The sequence below is a fragment of the Lepisosteus platostomus genome, chromosome 2 (assembly GCF_059453375.1).
Source record: "Lepisosteus platostomus isolate fLepPlt1 chromosome 2, fLepPlt1.hap1, whole genome shotgun sequence".
NCBI classification, from domain to species: Eukaryota; Metazoa; Chordata; class Actinopteri; order Semionotiformes; family Lepisosteidae; genus Lepisosteus; species Lepisosteus platostomus.
In genome coordinates, this window is record NC_142612.1 from 5585521 (window position 1) to 5608234 (window position 22714).

Sequence of the window (22714 nt, forward strand, 5' to 3'; positions counted from 1 at the left end):
AATTAAGCAGAATACTGCGAATAACTTTTACACTGTGTGTTTTATAGCTGAAAAAAAGTATATTGTTCCTGTTTTTTAGGGAACATCCAATCGGGGATAAAAGCTTCCAGTGTTACATCAGGCAGCAGTCGGAGTGCTCCACTTACTCCATCTGAAGAAGAGAGCGCAGGAGCTGCCTGGAACAACACCTGCAGCATCTCTCTGTAAAAGGGAATATATGTAGCATAAATGTACAGCTTTTAAAGAAGGCAAGTGTGTCAAGCTAAGTTGTTTTTTGTATGATGTACTAAACTATTGTTTTTCACAAACTGTTCATTTAGTAGCTATGCACTTTAATCATCTGAGCTTCACAGATGGTGGAACTCTGCCTTTTGGCATTGTTTTTTTTAAATGTTTTAATTTGTTTTTTTATCGGCAACAGTTTGTGGATCAGTTAAATGATCGCTGAAAACTGTCCTTTTAATTGCAGTTTCTTAATGTTATTTCCACTGTATCTTCCCTTTCGAGGACCAATACCCAGTTCACCAAGGGACTGTATTGTACAGAAAGCTGTCGTTTGGAAAAAAAGCATCTCTTCTACAGCGGGCATCTTTTTTTAAGATCTGTTTTTGATTTTAGACTATCTGAATTTTGTACCCCCAAGACTCAGTTCTTAAACATTGCACAGTATTCTCTGAAACAATTCTAATGTGAAACACCTATTTCTGAAAACACCAGTGGTGTATTAAAGGTACAGATATTATCATATGCCATAGCTTACTTGGGTATTAAAAGAGAGCATTATGAGACGTAATGAGTGCTGTGTGTGTTAGTGTTCACAAGATATAGATGACTTGGTTCTGCACAGATCAAAGTAAGCATGCCATTCAAGGGCTTTCCTTTTACAAACTAGCCTGCAGTCAGGTAGTGAGTCTTGACATGAGACCTTTTTCACCCCAACACAAATATTTAACTACAGGATTCATCAATCAAAGCTACAAGGTGAAAAACCTTCCTGTTTTTCCACATTTCATTCAGATATCTTTGATGAATACAACAGCAGGGAGTTTGGAACAAAACAATTTGTTTTAGAAATTTGTAAGGAAACAAATCCAGTGTTTCTTAAATAAAAGTTGAGGACACCAGAAGCATGACTTTGTATGACTGCCATTATACTTGAGTTGTAGGTTTTAACAATGTTTCATTTTTGAGTCTTTCTTTGCTTCAAATTTTAAACATGTTTATACAGATGACATGATATCATGGCGGTATTTTCATACCTGTGTTTCTCATGATGTAAAGTCAGATCAGTGTTAATTGTGGCATGTTAGAACAGGATTGTGGCATACTGCTACTGTTTGTCTTCTTAATATTCCAGAAAAGAACCTGGGCAGTTATGGGAATCGGAAGGTCTCACAAGGTTTCACACACAGTACAGCAGTCGGTCTCCCTAAAGCAGTGTGTTGTATCACAGTAAAGCAGAATGGTTAGGAAGAGCATAAGGTGACTTTTAACAAATCTTGGTTTACTTTGAGAAAGAGAAAATGCTTTGTTCGGGATCTGTTTTCCTTTTGAGGACTGTAAAATAAGCCATGTGCTATGTGTTATAATTCAGTTTCTTTTTTGGCTCACAATTTGCTATTTTTTTCCAGAGTTGGTTCAAAAAGCAGCACTTTGCTGCTACTGTTGAATTTACGCATTCCTTTTTACTAGCATCTCTAAGCCTTTAAGGTAACTGTGATGCTACAGTCCTGCAGTTACTTAAGACTGCAGTTAATTTTGGGGTTTATTAGATTTATTTATCCATTTACAAGGATGTGGCTATGTTTGAGTACTTTACTAACCACTTGTTATAAAGCAGTTAAGAATGGCTTTATTTCCCCAAAAGGAAGACAACTCCTGGCTTCTTGTGTTGTATTTTATACAATATAAAAGTATTAAATGAATTCTGATTTTGTACAGAAATAATATTGTGGAAAAAATGTGTTATTTTCAATGCAAATGAAGGCAATTATATTAACAGTATGTGTGGTCTCTGTTTTATTGCACTGTCCTTTGCATTACAGTATAGTATGTTAACAGCTCTGTTGTGTTTGATAACATAAAGGGAAAGAATTATACTTTGAAGTCCAGTTCTCTTTAGTTAGTGAGATTAAATTATGACTGGGTTATACAAGTACCCTCTTGCTGTATCTGGGAGATAAGAAAACGAATGTTACAGACCTTGCGTTTGTGTCTAAAATAGGAAACAAGTTGTTTAATTAAAATTAGGCTACTTGTAATCTGGAGAATCAAAACCATAATCTTCATCTTACTTGTATTACTCCCCTCACATTTAATTAATTTAACTTGGGGAATTCGCAGATCGTAATGTTAGTGCTGGAATGCTGAAATATAAAAGGTACAGGCGAGCCAGGTGTGTGCTGAAGTGTTGATTGACCCAAACCTCAATCCTCTCAGTCATCACTTCAACTCATGTTCCAAAGCCCTCACCCTCACCTCCTGTCCTTATAGTCAAACTCAGTTATTTCTGTTAGTGCTTATTCCAGTATTGTTCCAGGCTTTAATGCATGAACACAAGTTCTGCAGGATTGATTAAAAACAGGGGCATCCAACAGCAATCTTAAACCAGAATAAAAAATTGTCAGTTTTGGTGATGAATTGAGCTAAATTTTACCATTCATGCCACCACACTGATTTACCAACGCACATATTGCCTAAACATTGCATGGTTCACATTTCAAGAAGGAGACTGGCCTTGTGATTAAAGGTCTTCTCAAGCTTGGGGGGTGGAGACATTGAGTATCCAAAACACATTAGTTCCCAACACATTACTATGATCAGGCTGAATTCCGGTTGGGGCTGCTTACTTACACTTTGGCCGTTAGTCCAATGAGGGCTTTTAACCATTGCTACAGATTCATTGTTTGTACTCGGCATCTTTGAAAGTAGCCAGCCTTTTTGAAAGAAGATCTGGCTCTGGACTGAAATGCATCTGAACAATGTTTTAATGAGAATAGCTTACCTCAGTCATTCTGCACCACAGAGAGCCCCACTGGGTGTGCTGGATGTGCTGTTCTGTTCTCTTGCTCTCACAATTCGTTGAACTAATGGGAAAAAAAAACTTAAATTCTGTAATTACCAGTCTACTGATTTAAAGATGCCAAAAAATGTCTGCAGCTCTCAGACCCCTGAGGTTTGTGGTTTGACACCTCCAGTCGCATCCATCAGCCTCTCTCTCTGTGTACAGACCAGCAATTCTGAAATTGGCACAGCTGTGAACTAACATACTGTATCTTCAGGAGAGGATGCATAACCCTTAACACATTGTGGTTCAACCCTAAGGAGAAACAGTCTGCCTAGATCGCCATACTCTATAATTAATTTAGAATCGTTCCTGTTTTTCCTTTGATGGTATCTGTGTGCTTTAATGTGTAAAGATCTCTTAGCTGTGGGCAATTCCAAATTTATTGTCTTTAAGTGAGGGCCTCAAATGTATTATGTGGCTATGAATCAAAATGTGAAAAAAATATTAATCTGTGGGACTAGGCAACCACCCTGCAATTTAAATATTCTCCCAGGCTGGATTTTATATGCAGTATACAGTATACATGTTTGTAAGCCCGTCAAATTTCTGAAGTGTTGACTTGTTTACTATACAGAGGAGTAGAAATTCACATTCACATGCTCAAATAATGCTTTGGTCATATACAAGAGTATTTGCTTGCGTGACAACTTAGTGTGTGAATTCTAACCCCACTTACAAGTATGTTACTTGTAAGTTACAGAAGATGACCTATCTGATGACAATGTCCTAAAAGATGACAGTAGTCCAAAATTCTTGGATTAGAGGTATGCTATATTTTTATAACCATAACATCAACATTAATCACGTCAATAGACTGTTTATGGACAGTTACATGAAGACATGAAATTAAATGTTACTATCATATTCATCTACATTTTCAGGAAACACTTGGGATATACCATTACAGGAATACCAGCAAAAACAAACCAAAAATGAAAGAGTACAGACAAATTATTTCCAGTGTTAATTCCAAAACAGCAGTACTCCTCTTTAAACAGTGAAATGCCACAGTAAATATTACTCTCACTATAACCCCAGGATGACTTTTGCAGGCAAATGAAAAACAAAAAGGACCACAAACAATATCACATAATTATCATTTTACTTTCTTTTCCAACACCGTCTCATTTCTCTGAATGTTATATTTAAGCATCCTGTAGCATTATTGTAAACACACGGGTTAATTTTACAACAGTATTGTCCTTCAGGATACAAACTGTATGGTCTAAATGAGAGTGGCCTGAACCCGCAGCGATAAGACAGAAGCAACATCTGTTCCATCACAGTACTGTAGATGACTGAAAAGCAAGTCAGGCCCAGCGGATGAACTTCAGAGCCATGTTAAATGGAAATGATCTGAATAAAGGAATCTGTCCTTTCCACCAGTGACCGTGTTCCTGTCTTGATAAATTTAGATGGTGATGATTTGGAGATTAAGAGGGAAAATGAGAGAATTCCTACACATTACAGTTCTACCTTGGGTTCAGTGTTTTACAAACAGCACTGCCATCTGCTGTTGTGGAAGTGGTTTATTATTACTAGTTGCTATCTTAAATCAGTGACATAACGGGCCGTCTTACAAAACAGCCATTGTTAGAGGTTAAAAATATCTGCAGCTCTAGGAGACAGGAGGGAGTCATGATGAGGAATCTGAAACATCAGTCGCAGTCAAGCTCTAGACTGGAAGGCCTGCTTGAAACCGAGACACTGTGGGTTAGGAAAGTAATGTTGGTGTCTACACAATAAAATACTATCCACAAGACACTCTGCACTCTGTAACTGATGCTGAACTGTAAGATAACTGTGTAACTAAGCTAAACTGCAAGTAACTGTGATCCTTCTCTTAACCAGGTAACGCATCCGAAAGTTATAGGCTCTGCCTGTAACTCTCCCTTCAAAGACAAAAACACAACCCTATGTTTGCATGTTTGCATATAAGCATATAAGCATATAAGCGAAGTGTCGAACCGCACTGTATTTTTAACACGACCCATAGAAGCTGCGCTTCATTCTCAGTATCACGAACCTGTCTCTGGGAACTCAAAGGTCCAGGAAACCCAGGTGCATCCGTATATTACCACTGCTGTATTACATAATACACCCCGATTATCGCAAAAGCCGTTACATACTGTACCACCTAAGCGCTTATCACTAAATCACATTTCGTTTCATAAAGCTGCAACAGGGCAGTTTTTCAATCTCTGCGCGGCCCTGCTCTCCTCTCGAACTGTCCGCCGCTCAGCGCCCCCCCTGCCGAGACTCTGCTATAAAGTTCGTGGCTCTTTCCCAATCTTCTGAAAACTAGGAGGGGGAAAAAAAACACGTTTTCGGGGAGGAAAAAAAAAGGCGCTGCGAACGCCAAACAACAATTTAGCGTAGAGAAGTAAGCCTGCGGCCTATTTTACCGGCACACTAAGTTGCAAATCCTATTACTCTTTGCTCTAAGATGGGGAGGGAAACGACACAGTGGCGTGCATCTGTGGGCTGTCTTCTCTTCATGTTTGTGCTTTGCGATGCGCTGGAATGTAAGTAAATAATGAAATGTGAAAAGTTAAACGGATTAGTTTGACCACTTTCTGCTCACGTATCACGTTTTTTAAAGGGGGTTCTTGGAAGTTAATTGTGTTCACTTTAGTTCCGTAGCGGTTACTTGTAAGTATTTGGACACAATTTCTAAGATTATTCTGGCTCTGCGTTTATTCTCGGCAGCCGCTGCGAGTGGTTTAGGAATTGAAACAAGGGGGATGAAAGCATTCCTCTTATTTCCCCCCGCATTATTTTCGTAGTTGGAGATTAATTCTGTGGAAAAGAAAAGTTTTTTTTTCTCCTACAAACAGGGTGGACTGTTCATTCGAAAATAAGAAACGCACGGCTAAAAAAGCCAGTAGGATTGTCTTTGCTTATGTCAAAATATTTTTTTGCTGTGCTGTTTAGATCACATGTAAGCATAGTGTTGATCACTGAACTGTTCTTTGCGATTTGCTCTTCCGATTAAAACCCAATTCAATGAAAAGCGACGATAATAAGCAACTTGCTTTACAGCGGATTACTATCATGTTGAGGTGGTGGTCCTCGCTGGTGTCTTAAAGGTTTTGCGAGATGTGATCCAGAGAATTTAAATAATTTCTTGTTTACTAAGAGTCGTTTCTTTCTTGCGGTTTAGTTTTGGTACATGTTGTCCTCATCTATCCCAGAGGCAGCTTTGATCTGGCCAGCAAGATTGTATCGTTAATTTAGCATTTTATAGATGGAAAGTTACTTTTGTTTTGTTTTTTTAAAGGGCATTATGTAATTATTATTTATGGAACTGTAGAGAGGACAAAAGAAAGCTGATTCCCCCTCCCAGGCACCTCCTGTCCATACCCAGCACTATCGAGAATGTGATGAAACCGAATCACTTTAATGTCAATGATGAATGTAGATCATATCTGTTGGGCTGCTGTTCGGAACTTCTCAAGCGGAGTGGTACGGCTCAAGTCGTTAAATTTGCTCTGTCCTTGGGATGTGCTTGTCTTGTGAATATGTAAGGTATACGTACGATGTTTCCGCAGCACGAAGTGGAAGTATACCAGAGTACATCCCGTGCGTATGAAATGTAGTTGGCGAATAAAGTTGATCCTGGTGCTGTGGGCGTTTACTGCTCTTCTGCTTGTGCACACATTCGGCGCCGGGCTAAAGCTCAGCTTTTTTTTTGTCTGCGCGCTGAAGTCTTGTCGCAGAGAAGGGCTTCCCAGTTCCTGACGCGAGAACGGCGGGCCAACTATATGCTTGAGGAAAGCAAGAAGGGGAATCTGGAGAGGGAGTGCATCGAGGAGGTCTGCGACAGGGAAGAGGCCAGGGAAATCTTTGAAAATGACCCTGAAACAGTAGGTGTTTGAACAGGTCGTAACTTACCTACAGCCTTGATGTTCAGCGTGTGGTGGGAGTTTTGCATTTATTTGCGTCAGTATCATTACTCATTAACATACAGTAGGTCACTCACCCTGGAGTGTGGATCACGTGAATACCCTTGCGTATTTATGCAAGGGTTAACCACCCTCAGGACGTTGGTGTGATGCAGAGGTCCAGCAGGGTATGGAAATGAACATTCATGGAGACTGTCGAACCTGGAGATTAGCTCATCCTGTGCAGAGATGATGAACTGTGAGTGCTCCAAAATTAAACAGCAGCTCAAGGCAGGTGTTGGACCTCCGTTCAAAACCACCACAGAAGTGGATACACAAACGTTTAAAAAATAAACGTGCACAGGTTATACTGTATGTCAGAAACCTTCTGTTTCACGGCCTGTGATTGTCTTTCCCTCTTCATGACAGTGCTGAACTGTTCGTCAAAACGCATCACAAAGTACAGTGACCAGTGTAATGTGTAAAAAGAAACTGTTTTATGGTAGGGCAAACGCAACACAATCCAGGCTCAGCTGATACCTGTTCTACAGTTCTAACGCCAGTTCTAAAACTTTCACATGATATCTCTTTTAACACGTGGAATCAGTGGAATATTATGATGCCGTGACAATGTGTTGTGTCAAAAAATATGCAGAGAATGTGTTCGTGCTTTATTGAATGCCTGTCAATGCCTAATTCTGTTATATTTTCTATTTTTGTCTCCAGGAGTATTTTATTCCCCGATATGTTGGTAAGTTCTGTCAACTAGGAGTTCAACTATTGCTTAATACCGATGTTTGACATTTTTGCGATAGAAATATGCCAATAATAAAGTTTCAAACTCTTCCCATCTTATTGTGCCTCTGAGTGCAAAACTCTAGTGTGTTTTTTTTTTTACTTTGTTTGGCCATCTTACACAGAGGTCCCTTATCCCTGCTCCAAGCCCAATTCAACTGACCTCTAGGCCACCCCATGCACCATTTCTGCCTCAGTGACAGAGCTGTGATTGGTGGATAGTTTTGGAGAGCACACTAAATAACCTGCAGCCTTCAACCTGCATAACTCTGGAGGTGTACTGAAGTCACCCAGTAGGTCTGATACTGGCTTGTACATGTTAAAGGGGACAGAAAGCTCACTGGCTATGCACAAAAGTAAGGGAGAGATTACAACAGTATACTAATATGCTACGCGTACTATCAGAAGTAGCAGCACCTAATTACAGACCTACTGTGTAGACAAGTATAGTACAGTTTGCTGTAACTAACTGAGCCCAGGAATCCCAGCAGCACCAGTGTTAATTGGACCTGCACTGAGTACACTATCTGCAGAGGTGCTGTAACGCTAGTGTGTCGTCTCCTGCCTGTAAGGTGACAGCCTTCTGCCTTACCTGAACCTTCATCTGGGTGTCTTCAGTCCCTCATCTGATGCTGTAGGTTTTAGGAGACTTGTGAGGTGGAACACCGAAATGCTCAACAGTGTGTATTTCGGAGGGAAAGCTTGTGTATTTTATGTTTTCATCGGTATGATGCTGATGCGAGGGTCTGAGGCGAACTGATGGATGGCTATTCCAAAACTGGGCGGCTGTTAAAAAAAAAAAAAATTCAGAATTTCCAGAACAGCAGTAAAGATCCAGTCGCTGTCTCCCAGACTCCAAGCCCCTGAAGCAGCGTGAGCTGGGGAGATTCCGTAGGCAGATACTGATGAGCAGCGGGTGGTTGAAACTCATCGGGATTGTGCCTGCTCATTTTGCAGGCTGCCTGGGCTTGTACCGTGTAGGAGTCCCCAGCAGTCACCCTGGCAGCGTGGAGGCGCCGTCTGACCTCCGAATGTGCGTGACAGGTAGGCCTCTGGGGCACTTCCAGTGTTACGGAAACACAGGAGAATCGCCTTGAAGTAGCGAATGCTTGTAGCTTCCTACGGCTGTACAGTAGGTGTGTGTGTGTGATACAAATCTATCGCCTTGATCTGTATTGTTAGCACTTAGAGTCTGGTTTTCTTTGTAACAGAAAAGCTTGTTTGATTCTTGCTACAGGTGGAGTTTTGTTAGACATTTGTGCAGATTTGCTCGGCAGAGCAGCTGCGCTGTTGCTCTTGCTGGCACTGATGTGCTGTTACTTCCTCGCAGAGATCAGTGACCAGTGCAGCCCCTTGCCCTGTAACAAGGAGGGCTATGACAAGTGCATTGATGGAAAGGCCTCCTACCATTGTGTCTGCAAGCCGGGGTGGATGGGAGAGAACTGCGATGAAGGTGTTTGTATTTTGTTAATTGGAAATGCCAGCTATTTTCCTGTTTTACCTACCTGACACACTCACCTTAAACATGCCCACTGTTGATATCATTAACCCCGAACCAGCTGCCTGACACACACTCCTTAAACATGCCCGCTGGTGGCATGAGTGGACATGCTTCAAGCACCTTGGAAGTAAGCATTGGAGCATTCCGTTAAGGTTTTGTGCCTGTCCGTTTCGTTTCTAACCAAAATGGCTGTGTTGTATTGTGATGTATTCAGATGTCAATGAATGTGAGGACCCGGATTTCCTTGCTGGGTGCAACCAGAAATGTTTCAATTTCCCCGGCAGTTTCCGCTGCCTCTGTGATGATGGCTACATCCTGTTACCTGACAAGATCACTTGCAAGGGTAAGTGGCAGGCTTGTTAATGATACTCATTAATTCAATACATTTCTACTAATTTGAGATTTTTATATGGCAGTGCATTTGAAGTCCAGGAGCGTGAATATAGTTACCACACCTCACAGTTAGGACTAAACTATCGTATTTAATGAAATTGCTATGTTTACTTTTTTCAGAACTTAAATTTATAATCAAACTTTTTTGGGGGGAGAAGCCAGTTTCAAAACTACGTGACTAATGGAATTTGAAGGATTTTGCTTTTTGGCAGAGCGCAGTTGGAGCCTCTTGCTCCCAGAGTTGCACAATAGTTCCCTCTTGTGGCCTGTGTCCCATACAGTCCGTGTGGATTCCACGTGAGGCTGCCCTGCCTGTGATCACCTTCTTTCTCTATTGGACTGTACCATCTTAGCAGTTTTTGCCTCATTTTTTTTGCAATAGAGAAAGTAAAAAGATGTTCTTAGTATGTCCACAAGTATGGTTCTCTTACTGTGCAGAATAAAGATAAAGAATCTGGAGTGTTGGCAGATGGGCTTTGAGAGGTATTCCTTTTCAACATGTGTGTTCTAATGTATATTTACTTATCTGCTTGTTGAGACCTTTTCTGGGGGAAGACAATCACAAGAATCACTCACCTAGGAGCATGCATTTGTTATACAGCTGAACTTTTGAGAACACAATGGTCATAAAGTTTTATGGGGACTTTGATTGCCTGCAAACCACTTCAGTGAGCTTTCTTCTCCTCCCAGATATTAACGAGTGCATACTGTACCCCAGTATCTGTGGGCCAGCCCAGTGTGTGAACGTACCAGGAATATACGAGTGCAAATGTCCTGAAGGATTCAAGTACAACTACTCGTCAAAATCCTGCATTGGTGAGATTCTAGCCCTCGGGGTAATACTGTAGAGATGGGATTGGTGATGTGAGTGGGGGGGGGTTCTTTTGTTTGTATCCGAAGTGTGGTGTTCTACAGATTTAAAAAATAAAACAACGGAACGCCTCATAAACATCACAAACTCCAGTCCTGTAGCTCATATAAAAGCTTTGTTGACTCTTTGCTAATGGGGTTCAGGTGGGCAACTGCGTCATTATGTGTAGGCTGCCAAGGAACAGGTAACGGGTTTATTCCGTGCTGAAAAGAGAAGAAAGAAACACAACGTTTTGGCTGTGGAGCCTTCTTCGGGTTTAAGAGAAGAACACCCTCTTACGCCCGAAGAAGGCTCCACAGCCGAAACGTTGTGTTTTCTCTCTTCTCTTTTCAGCATGGAATAAACCTAATACTTGTGTCTTTGCTAATGGGTTTGTCATTTTCTTTTTGCTGAAGCCGTGAGCAAAGCAAATTGTAGCCTTGATAGGACATGGGATGCAAGACCATCTGTGAATATTTTATTTTAATATTTTAAACAATCAGTTGTCCAGTAAAATATTACCGCGGGACTGTTAAACTGGCATTCTAGCTAATGATTCAGTAATGTCATAGCATACTGTGCATAATGTCTTTATTCAGAAGAGTATGATACCTGCTTTATCTAGTGGTCTGCTCCTAGATGACACAGGCAGTACTTTATGTAAAATGTAATGAAAAAAATTGTAAATCATACAGATATAAATATAAAGCAAGAACAAGTTATGGATCTGACTCCCATTTAAAGGGGAACTGCAGTCCCAATTTCTCAGGCCACACAAATTTCTCACATTTTCTCACATTAAATGGACATTTTGTCTATTTTATGATATAAAACCTCCAATTTACAAGTTACTGTGTACATTTGACTTTTATTGCACTCATCAATGCTGTTTCATTCTAACCCCGAATACAAAAATAGAGTTGCAGTTATGCTTTAAGGAGACTTAAAATTCTAGGGTAGAGATTGCTGAAATTATAACTACTACTGTGTCTGAATGAACAGCAGAGGTCAGTGTTGGTTAGAATCCCAACAGATGTAGATGTTTCTGGGTTGATGTACTTGTCATCTGACAGAAGGCTGTGAAGGACAGGACCCAGCAAACCAGGTTTGTTGCACATAGAAAGGCAAGTCACTGCTTGTCTCAGATTCACACAGTCTAGTCAGAAGTAGTCTATGCATAAAAACTGCAATAATCCCGTCCATCCATTTTCTAACCTCTTCTTCCTTGGGAGAGGAGTCTTGGGAGAGCCAGAGCCTATTTACAGGCACAAAGCAGAGTACACCCTGGATGGGACGTCAGTCCATTGCAGGACAGATGGACTCGCACACTCACACCAGGGCCACTTTTCCCAGACGTCAGTTAACCTACCAGCATGTCTTCGGTCTTTGGAAACCCACGTGAACAGGGGGACAACACACAAGCTCCAAGCAGACAGCACCACGGGTCCACAATTATGCCCAGGGCCCCTGCTCCAAGAGGGATCAATGCTACCCCCCAAAACCTGCAGAGATCCAAACGGTCCAAATGGCAACATTTCTGAACAAAACCTGTAGTTCTACATGACACTGTGGATGTGTTACCTTTGCTTTGATGTTAAGAGAGTGCCAGTGGATACACATTAGGGCAGAGCGTGGCTCTGTGGCTAAGGATCTGCGCCTGTGACTGGAAGGTTGCCAGTTCAAATCCCATGGCCGGCAGAGGAATCCTACTCCATTGGGCCCCCGAGCAAGGCCCTTAACCCCAACTGCTCCAGGGGTGCCGTACAATGGCAGACCCTGCGCTCTGACCCCAAGCTTCTCTCCCTGTCTGTGTCTCCATGGAGAAAAGCTGGGGTATGCAAAAAGACAAATTCCTAATGCAAGAAATTGTATAAGGCTAATAAAGAAACATTATTATTATACATAACCCACAAGCTTGCTTTTCTGCACTTGTGCCATTGATTGACATGTTTGTTTGATCACTTTAGTTCGATTCTTAGCACTTTTTCATGCCTATGGTCATATTGTGTGCGTCTCTTTTCAGATATAGATGAGTGCACAGAGCACGTGTGTGAAGGGCTCTGTGTGAACACTGTGGGAAGTTTCTCCTGTTACTGTGATGGGCGAGCAGGGCTGGTTCTGTCTGCCGACAAGAAGTCCTGCAAGGTACTGCAGACAGCGAAGTTGTGCTGGGGAGAAGGTCCGAGTGATCACAGGATCTGCATCAAATCCTTAAACTTAGGATAGTGTATTGTTTTTTCGCTGTCAGTCAGCATTCACTGCTTAATGCTGCTGAGGTTATAAAACCTTGACACCCTGATAAATCTGTTCTCTTTCACTGCATTCAGCCATCCAGGGGGAAAAAAAACCCACCTGTCTTTCTACATTTTTCTCTGTTTATTGAAAAGCTGTAAATCTAAGTGTTCAAGATGTTTAATGGGGAGCTTTGAATTTCATGTTGAAAAAAGTGTTCACAGTAGTCACTCTGTTTCTTTTCACTAGAAAATAACCAGGTGTTTTAATCTGAATGACTACAAGAGCGCAGAGATGCTGTACCTAGGGGAGCAGTTTGTGGGCTCACCTGTACTTTATCTGCGTTTCAGACTGCCTGAAAACACAAAGTAAGTAGTTTGGGGGTTGCTAAAATCATTTCATGCTCATAAAGGACATTTTGACTGTTTCTCCCCAGTGCTTTAGCTGTGTCAATGCATGCCAGTGGCTTTTTCACATTTCTCTCTGAACCCTTTCACTCAGAAGGAATCACAGCACATGCAGATTTTGTTGACCTGTCCCAGCATTCTTTGCTTTTTACACTAGATAATCACATGAAACTTCACAGGTGTGTTTCCTGCTCTTTCCTTTCTACTTCTCAGATCAGTAACAGACTATGGTGCTGTTTATCAATCAATCAGTCAATCAATCAATCAAACAAACGTTTATTTCCTATAAGTTCTTTCACAGCGGTTTTTCACACAGCACTCTACAAGTTTTTAAAGATTTTAACAATATAATAACCTTTGACCATGTGAGCACAAAGGTGTGAAAAACAAAAACTCCCAGTGCGAGAAGAGAAACCTCTGGGGAGCTCAGACTTAACATTAGCCCAGGAAATGGGATTGTGGTGCATTAAGCATAAATTATTCATTATACATTAATCTTTTGTATGTGCTGAACCAGTCAACACAGACATCCAATGTGAGGACATGAACTCGGGGATTTCTCAGGAGGCATCGGCTTTTGATTTGTGACTTTTTTCTGTTTTTCCATTTGCTATTTGAACGGGAAAAATCCTCCTGTGAAGCTCTCGTGTGGAAACGTGTTAATGAAGCCTTGGTGCTCTGATGCCGTAGGTTTGCTGCAGAGTTTGACTTCAGGACCTTCGACCCCGAGGGAGTGATCCTGTATGCAGAGTCATCCAAGAACTCGTGGTTCATGCTGGGGCTGCGGAACGGTCAGATCGAGGTCCAGTTCAAGAACGAACATGTGACCAAAGTCACAAGTGGAGGCAAGGCTGTCAACGATGGAGAGTGGCACATTGTGAGTCTGCACGGTCTCCTTTTCGTTCCCTTAGTATGGCAGCTTTTTACAAATGAGCAATTAGTAATAGGAAAGTAAAATAGTCTCCCAGTATGTTTTGCTTGGATATACTGTAGTTTATCTTGTTTCTCTTGTTAAATGTCAATGGGTACACATACTGTACATACACTCAGAATTAGAAATAGAACTGTCTAAACTACAATTCATGTGTATTTTTCCCCAATTGCAGTATAATGCACAATGTGTTTTTCCCTGACAGTTGCCTCATCATTACTTTGTTTGCTGCAAAAAAGCACACGTCTCTGCAGACTGGTCAGTTTCATGTTGCCTTGCGGGTAACATGAGTGTTCCCATGGTGCTGTAGTAAGGAAATATGTGGCAGTAGCCACAGAAACTTCCCCTACTACCAAGGTGTGACACTGATGAAGATGTTGATGTGACTGCCTTTTTGTGAAGGTGTCTTTTTAATTGTTCAACCAAAGTAACGAATGTAATGTACAAATAAAAAACACAGCAAAATAGTCCCCTTTATGGGATTAACAGGGAATCATCACATGGTTATGTGTTATTTTAAGAAAGCGGAGCACTTTTATGACATTGAGTGGTTCTTTCTTAGATCTCCTTGGAAGAGCTGGAGAGGAGCATCACTGTGAAGATCAGCAAGGAAGCTGTGATGAACATCAACAGCCCCCAAAGTCTTTTCCCATCGGTCAGTGGGATTCTGGAAACCAAATTTTATATTGCAGGGCTGCCCTCGAAGTCTGACAGCCTCATCAGACCAGTAAGTACCAAACTCTTGTCTTCTGCCACACCCAGATGTTGTCACCTTTCCTAAAGATCTAGACCTCCTTGACGTCAAGCTTCTCCACTCATGACCTTTCGTGTGTTTGCACGGTTGTAGATTAACCCTCGACTGGATGGTTGTATCCGGGCCTGGAATTTCATGGACCAGGGGGCATCAGGGGTGAGAGAGGTGATCCAGGAGAAGGGGAGTAAACACTGCTTTGTGGAGGTGGAGAGAGGCTCCTACTTCCCTGGCTCTGGGCTGGCTCAGTTTGACATAGACTACAGTAAGTGTCTGTGAGCTGGAAGAGGACTTGTTCGTAAGAATGTTGTCATATCTTTTTTCAGTCGGTGCTAGTAAATGACAGACACTTACCGAGAACCACAAGGTTAGTCGGAAAAACATCCATTAGAATTCAGCATCTTTTTTTTTTGGGATTGTGGATTTTTCAGTTTTTTGGCTCACCAGCAAAATAGTTCTATCTTCTTTAAAGGCTGAGAAGCACCGATTTATTTTTTGTTTTACTCATCCAAATGTTTGGGGACAGCCGATTGTGTGTTTTTTGCATCTTGGCTCATGGCTTTAAACCCTGCAACACGTAGGTGTTGAGCTCAAGGAAGCACCCATAATCATTGAGCCACTCAGGAGACTGCAGAATTCTAAGTACTGTCCAACATTTCATGAGATGTGTTATTGCCAAGAGTTTGCTCTTTAGGGGACTTCTTAGACTTGAAGGTACAGTATACTTGAGTTGCACGTTTGTTACTGGTTTTACAGGTTTACTTGCTAACTGCATTGTGAGTCTGTAGAACATGGATCTGTGTCTGTTTGCAGCAGTGACAGCCTCTAGCATTTAAAAAAAATAAAATGACAAATGTTTCCATTATTTGCTTGATCAGTTTTCCTGTACTGGAAGAAGCCCGAGTTAAGGAACAGACAGGTGGAGTTGAGTCGACCCATCTGCCACAAGCAGAATTTGGTTGGGAGCTCCTTGGGGACACTTTACACTAGATTACACTGAAGCTGAGAACAAAACTTGGTTCTGAGAAATACAGCCTGCAGAAGTCGGAATGTTCCTGGCACTGCCTTGGAATGTTAATAGGAATTTTGACATCAGTTGTTGTTGTTGTTAGAATAGCTCATAGTGCAGTCTTCTGGGCATTCTTTTCCCATGTTGTGGTTCAAGCAGTAAAAGGTAGCCAAAACATATGGGAACAGCCTAATATTATCATTACGGTAGGTTGTGCTGTGTGACCTTTGGCTGGCTCAGGTTGTTGCAGATGGGCGGTTATGGAAGATTTTCCACACGTGTTCCAATTGAATCAATTAGTATTACGTTCTGCCGGGAGGATTTGAACATCCATGATCACAGTATAATATATTTCTGTTTTTTTCACTGAGCCTGCTGTGTTTACTGTGACATTCTATAATATATCTTCGATGAAGTTATTAGAATTCCTTCCTGTGCTTCTATAAAGTTGGGGCGTGAGATTCTCAAGTTTACTCAAAAGAAAAGTGGTTCTGGGGTATAGATGTTTCTCAAGGTGGAAGAAGAGTGGCTTGTCTACCAAAAATTCTTTGATGGATTGGGTGTTCATGACAGACATATTGAAATGACAAATCATTTTGTTTGAGAAAGCTGCTGGGAGTCAAATTGCATTTTCAAACACAACAACAGATGCGAAGGGTTTGCTGTTATTCTGCATTGCAGGGAAACAGACATATTTAATTCTTAAGCTAGCATCTGAGGAAGCCTCTCAGCAAGGCATGTATGCCAATATAAACTTGAATAAATCAAGTATCTCATTAACAAGAAATGCAAATAGAAGATTGATGGTATGAAGAAGCAACACTCCAAATCCATTATTTAAAAGGAAACTTCAGGCAGGTCAGGGGGTCGGAAATTTGTGTGCTCTGACAACGTAGCTCCAACTGACTTTTAATGAGCGGACAGTTGTCTGAGCTTGAGTGGTATATGAAACCGTTAACCATTATTCTCCTCTTTTTAAGGCAGTAGCATGAACACGAAAAACTGGACATTGAATTTGAGTCTGAACATCCGCCCTTCAAGTAGCACTGGTGTGTTGTTTTCCCTGGTCAGTAACAACACCGTGCCTCTCTCTGTGGCGGTGATGTCCACCTCTCCTGATGACGAGGTAATCTCACACACTCTTTCCTCCCATGCCCTCTCATGGCCTTGTTTCGTCTACATTTCATACTCAAACTCTGTAATTGTGTGCTAGGCTGAATTTGTTCCATAAGCCTTCTAGTACAAAATACCACACATGAGTTGAAGGCCTTATTAAACTAGTTTAGTTAACAGTGTGTTTATCTTTAATCACACACTGTGCATGGCCCCTAAATTCTTATGTTTCTATGAGTTCCTGTAGAGCTCACATGCACATTGTTGATGTATTAAAGGTACTGTATGTGACAAAAGAACCGCTGGGTGAAATTACGCTGCTTTTTGACTAATATTCCATGTCAGTCCATGTCCTTTAAAAAATCTAAATACATTTTTTCCACCCCCTGTACCTCAGTAATTAGATAGGTGGCATTAAAAATTTTGCTCAAGCTATGAACCTCGTAGTGTTCTATTTTAAAATGCCTCGGGTAACATCCTACCCATTTCAGCTTTTACATACAGGTGATCTTCTCGCTAAGTGGCCACGTCACAAAACAGAGCACGCCTTTATCAGCCCCTCATAAGGGGGGATTGGGAAACAATGTTTTGCCGGGGTGGGGCAGGCCTGTAGATACACACTATGGTCCCACTTTTCCTCAGCCAATAAAACTGCCCACCTGATTCCTGTGCTGGAGTGTTCGTCTTGTCCATATTGGAAACGCTAAGGTCCCACGGATTAAGGAACTTTTAAAGATGTCTTCCAACTTCGTAGTCAGAAAAATCTTTCTCACTTGTTCCTTCCTTCGTACCTGCTCCTCTCTCCAGGACATATCCATCTTCATTGAGGACGTGCTGGTGGCCAGCGTGCGGCCCAGTATGCTGTGCTTCCGGAGCCGCCTGGCGCTGGAGGTGGAGCTGTCCAGCTGGGGGGTCAGGGCCTCCTTGAATTCCAGCGTCTCGGAGCACTACGCTGAGCAGGCCGTCCTGCAGAAGCAGCTGTCTGTGCTGTCCGCAGCCCTGCAGGGGCGCGTCGACACCTACGTCGGGGGTGTCCAAGGTAAACTACGCGCTCCTCAAAGGGCCTTCTTTCAATCTTGAACGTCTTTCAAAACCGTCATGCTACCACCAGGCTAACAGTGTGTATCATTTGAAGGGCTGGATTTTGTTAAGAAATCCAGGTTGTGAATAATATCCCATAATATCCATAATATCATTTCAACATAAAAACGTATCAACGTTGAAATAACATTGGTGATTTTGTTTTCCATGTTGAGTTTCTGCAACTAAACTAATGTAGGAAAGTAAGAATTACTGTATTACAAATGAGAGCCACTTGAAGCCCCATTTAAGAACCTAGGAATGGTTAGAAATGTTTATCTAACATTTCTAGCAGTTAGGAGTTAATATGTTTCCCTGTTGATTCTGAAGAATTCTACATCAGCACCTTTGAGGGTATTGCGTACATGAACCAGGCATTATCTGTTCAAGTGAGGAAAAAAAGGTTCAACTCATAAAACCTGCCAGTGTAGGACATATCTTTATGGCTGCTCTTCTCTGGATTGATTCCGGAGCATCTGTAACCTTTATGTGAGGTGGTGATCAAGATTGTAAATAATATTGTAAATGAGTTCTTGCGCATTCTCTAAGTAATGCTGTGAAATCACCTGAGATGACCTTTCTGAGGGCATCCCAGTGCCTGCAGCGGTCGTGTGACAGTGCGCCGAGCAAGTTACAGAAGCGGAATGTGCACTCCAGTGTTGAGCTCTGAAGCAGCAGACTGACGCAAGGCAGTGGCAGGGCGGAGGTTGTTACTGTCTAGAGAGTGTCCCCAGGTATGCCCTGAGCCATCAGCACGGCCGTGATCAAACACCCACAGGGGCAGAGCAGAGCTGCAGTCGTCAAGGGCACGGTGTCGAATTCTCAGAGGAGAGCAGGGTTCCCCACTTCTGGACTGAGGCCCTGTGGCTCCAAGTGCACAAGCAGCTGCAGTCGTATCCTGGCAGGGGCAGAGTGGAGCCACGTTCGTCTCATATACTAGTAGAGTAGAGGAGTTTATTGTTATACGTACACGTACAGTGGAATTCTTATCTGCGCTGATCTCCCGGGACACACACAGCACAACAGACAACACCACACCATGTACACAGTACATTACAAACATGATAAATAATAACGCCAGGAACAATAAATATGTTGTGGGACAATAAATATGTAGTAGTGAGAAAAAAAGCGTGGTAGAGCATACAAAGGGTGCAGAGTGTGGGTGTGCATAGAGTCAGAGACGTTGCAGTGAGCTGTTAAGGATTCGCAGTGCAGTGGGGTAGAAGCTGTTCTTCAGTCTAGTGGTCTGTGCTTGAACAGTGTGGTACTGCTGGCCAGAGCACAGGGGGGAGAACAAACAGTCTGTGGCCAGGAGGGTTCAGGATCCTGAATGATGGATTGGGCTTTACTGTGACGGCGGACAGTGTGAAACTCGCCGATTGACAGTCAGTCACATCCTGTAATCCTCTGTGCTGTTGCCAGAGTGGCAGAGTGGAGTTCGTTACCGTCTAGAGAGTCTGTGATCAAACTCCCACAGAGACAGAGCTGCTCGCGGTACATTAGTAAGCTGTTTTTTGTCGAAAGCTTTAACTAGAGGCGATTGTCTTTCACATGGCAATAAAGTATCTATGTTTCATACAGTATGTCTATAAAATATTGCAATACATCTTACATGGCCTACTGTCAATGCACATTTAAAAAAATGAAGACATGCTTGCCTCTATTGGTGGTTTGAGGTTCCTTGATATTTCTATCTTTGTTGAGGGCATGACAATATTGGCCTGTGAATCCCTGGCAAAACCTGCGAACTCCTCTGAGCCGCTGCCAGATTGATTATCCCGGTATTTGTTCCTGACGGCTCTTTGACTGAGGCAAGGAAAAAGATCTGACTCTCTCCGAAATACAATATTTCTGAATATCTAGAGTAACTTTTTCAAAGCAAAATTGTTGAAAACAAAGAGGGAAAACCTGCCACCTCTTGGATGTATTTGGAAGTGACGCATATTTGTCTTCCCAGAACACACACGGGGCTCTGAATTGAATGATACAGTTGGTATAAAAGGCAATAAAACTGGAAGTGGAATTTGAGGTCTGTTTACCCGTAGAATTAGTTTGTAGCACTGTCTCATATAAGAATCAAAATACAGCAAGGTCTTCCTTCCTAGTTTTAAATACAAGAAAGTATATTCTATATAAGTTAGAAGTGTTTATGATTTCATGCAAACATGCTTAAAGTTGTTGGTCCTAATTTAAACAGAACATCAGAAAGTATAAACTGGTTACATTTTTCAGAAGAATTTATTGCCCCTACTGTTCCAGGTTTATGTAGTTCCACCAGTCTCGGGTGTTTACACTAAGCTGCCTAAGAGATATTTTGGGAATGTATAAAAATTTGAATGAAAACACAGCTAAAGAAAGTTTTAAAGCATTGATGTGCACTGCATGGCTGCTGGGTGATAACTAAATGTTTCTATCATAATATCTATAAAATATACTGTACATGTAAATACCATAGTACTTTTCTCTTTTTAACAGGATGTTCAGATTCTGAATGGGTCTTTTCTTTGCTTTTTACTGTTTTTTTCATCCTGTTCAAAACCGTTTCTACACTTACTGCAACAGTTAGCATATAGGTTTATGACGATGGGATGTCAACAGGAAATTGTAACAGTCACTCTGTAAATAATCTTTCAACCTAGTCTTATCTATTTGAAAAGATTTGACACTGCAAAAATGTCATTGTCATTTCAAATAATTGGATGACAAAAAGGGAATTACAGAGGGACATTTCATTAAGGCATATATTTAGATTTGAAGGGACCAATTATTTTGTGCTGTAGACTTGAAAGCCACCTGGATCTGTGTCAGAGGAATATGCCAGTAATGTGTAACATAAGCAAGTCTTTCTTCAATCTCTAACAGTTTATGCTACTGCATATAACACTTTCCACTTGCCTGAATTTAATTAACATCATCTGTGTTAAATTTTCAGATTAAGAAATCACCCTTCATTTGTGCATGGTTTTTCATGTATTAACCTGTTTCTAAGTTGGTTAATATCAAAACATGGTTAGACCCAAACACAAACTTCTCCCCCAACGCCTACTGCCTGTAATTTTAAATCAATCTCTTATAAGGAAGTTTACCAAAAAGCCTTCTGAAAATCTAAATACAACATATTGTATGCTTTGTGTTTGTCAGTGACTGTAATGTATCTATTACCGTTGTTGCTTGTTGCTGCCTGACTAGACCTACATTTCTTAATTCAAAATGCTGACTGTCCCCTCCTGGGTTAGATTTAGCAGAATGTATGCCAAATTTTATCAGTTATTTTTAAAAAATTCGAATTTAAGTATCTTTTTATTCCTATTTTCTTGACATGGAAGGTTCTGATGTGAACGCGTGTGAATATGTTGTATTGCGTTTCTGCCTTTTTTAGTTCTGCAGACGACTGAACATTCACTAGACTAAGCAGAAAAGAAGTGAATGGACCGTCTGTATGTGTTTGTTTTGCAGGTGTTCCTCTTTCAGCAACGCCTGTTACTGCCTTTTATAATGGCTGCATGGAAATAGTGGTCAACAACAGACAGTTGGATTTTGATGAAGCCATCAGCAAACACAGCGGCATCACATCCCACTCCTGCCCTCCAGTCTGAAGGATACTGGTGCGATTCTGCTTTTGCATTTTACGTCGTAGGTCAATTCTTAAATTCCACCCGTGTTCGATTCCTGATGTAAAATATTGTATATCCCCGAAAACCCATGTTTAAATCCGTACAGTGGTTGTAAAAAGAAGAATGAAAATTTCCTGAAATGATCAATTTTTTAATACCTTTAATAGATTTGGCTTGGTTCTATGCGACAGAGATTACAGATGCTCCTGCCTGCTGTAGGTGTTTACATTGTACTGTATGTATACAAGACATTAATATACATCTTCTCATACACAGTGCTATAGTACATACTGTACGCTCTTATCAAGCTTAAAAAACTTTATTGTGTACAGTACTTTGGTTTAGCAAACGCATTGAGTCAACGTATTAAAAATGAAGGCAGACCTGAATTTAATGGTAAAATGTCTTCCATTAGAAAAAAAAAACAATTTCTGACTGACACATGATTTAGAAGCTAGCACCTCACATTCCCACTGCTGGTCATGTGCAAATCAAACCGTGTAAAACACAAATATTTTGTATAGTTTTGTAAGATTTAAACACGGTCAAAAACAGCGTTAAAGGAAAATTCGCCAGAAGTACATTTGGAAATTTGTTTCTGCATTTTAAGAGTGAACTAGACATACTGTTTTTGAAAATTTTTAAAAGTTGTTTTTGCTTATTACTGTATTTTTTAGCAGCTTTGTTAAAATCTGCATAAAAACCTTTGTACATTTTTTAAAAATCCATATAGGTACAACTATACTTGTTATTGAATTGTTTAAACCTTTACAGCTTTACTGCACCATGAATAGTCTAGATCACTTGTAACATAAAAATCTCACACGTCTAGAGCAATTCCAGAGGTATTTTGTTTGTATAAATGTATATTTCATAATTCAGTCCAATAAAATGTTTTTTTTTTCACAATTTGTTTCTTTTCATCCATTGTTGTAGCATTGCATACTGTACTTGTAAGCTGCAAGTATTGTTTTGTAATAACTTTGTGTATATAAAAGTGTCAAAGACGCTGGGTTGGTTTTGTTCCTTTTACCGTGAAGTTAAACTATACATAGTAAATACCGTTAATAACAAAATATTTTTT

The 22714-nt window shown here is 41.0% G+C and overlaps 2 protein-coding genes across 4 annotated transcripts in view; both read left to right on the forward strand.

Moving 5' to 3' along the window:
* The window catches only part of rasa3 (RAS p21 protein activator 3), a 79937-nt gene extending 77938 nt beyond the window's left edge, over positions 1-1999 (forward strand). For both annotated transcript variants that reach the window (XM_088647278.1, XM_088647289.1), the window contains exon 24: positions 80-1999. In XM_088647278.1, coding sequence (XP_088503404.1) covers positions 80-155 — 76 coding nt within the window. In that variant the 3' untranslated portion in view covers positions 156-1999. The remainder of the gene's footprint in view (positions 1-79) is intronic.
* A 3357-nt stretch (positions 2000-5356) lies between these two features.
* pros1 (protein S) lies at positions 5357-22642 on the forward strand. Of its 2 annotated transcripts, none has more exons than XM_088647303.1 (15): positions 5357-5592; positions 6776-6933; positions 7678-7702; positions 8704-8790; positions 9077-9199; positions 9462-9590; positions 10331-10456; positions 12514-12635; positions 12972-13090; positions 13820-14006; positions 14623-14787; positions 14908-15076; positions 16801-16946; positions 17741-17972; positions 21473-22642. In XM_088647303.1, exons 1-15 carry the CDS (start codon positions 5514-5516, stop codon positions 21610-21612), a joined length of 2007 nt encoding a protein of 668 aa, XP_088503429.1. In that variant the 5' UTR covers positions 5357-5513; the 3' UTR covers positions 21613-22642. The 2 variants fall into 2 exon arrangements, with proteins under 2 accessions (XP_088503429.1, XP_088503439.1); XM_088647313.1 differs by lacking the exon at positions 5357-5592 and adding an exon at positions 5629-5719.
* The last annotated feature ends 72 nt before the right edge of the window (positions 22643-22714 follow it).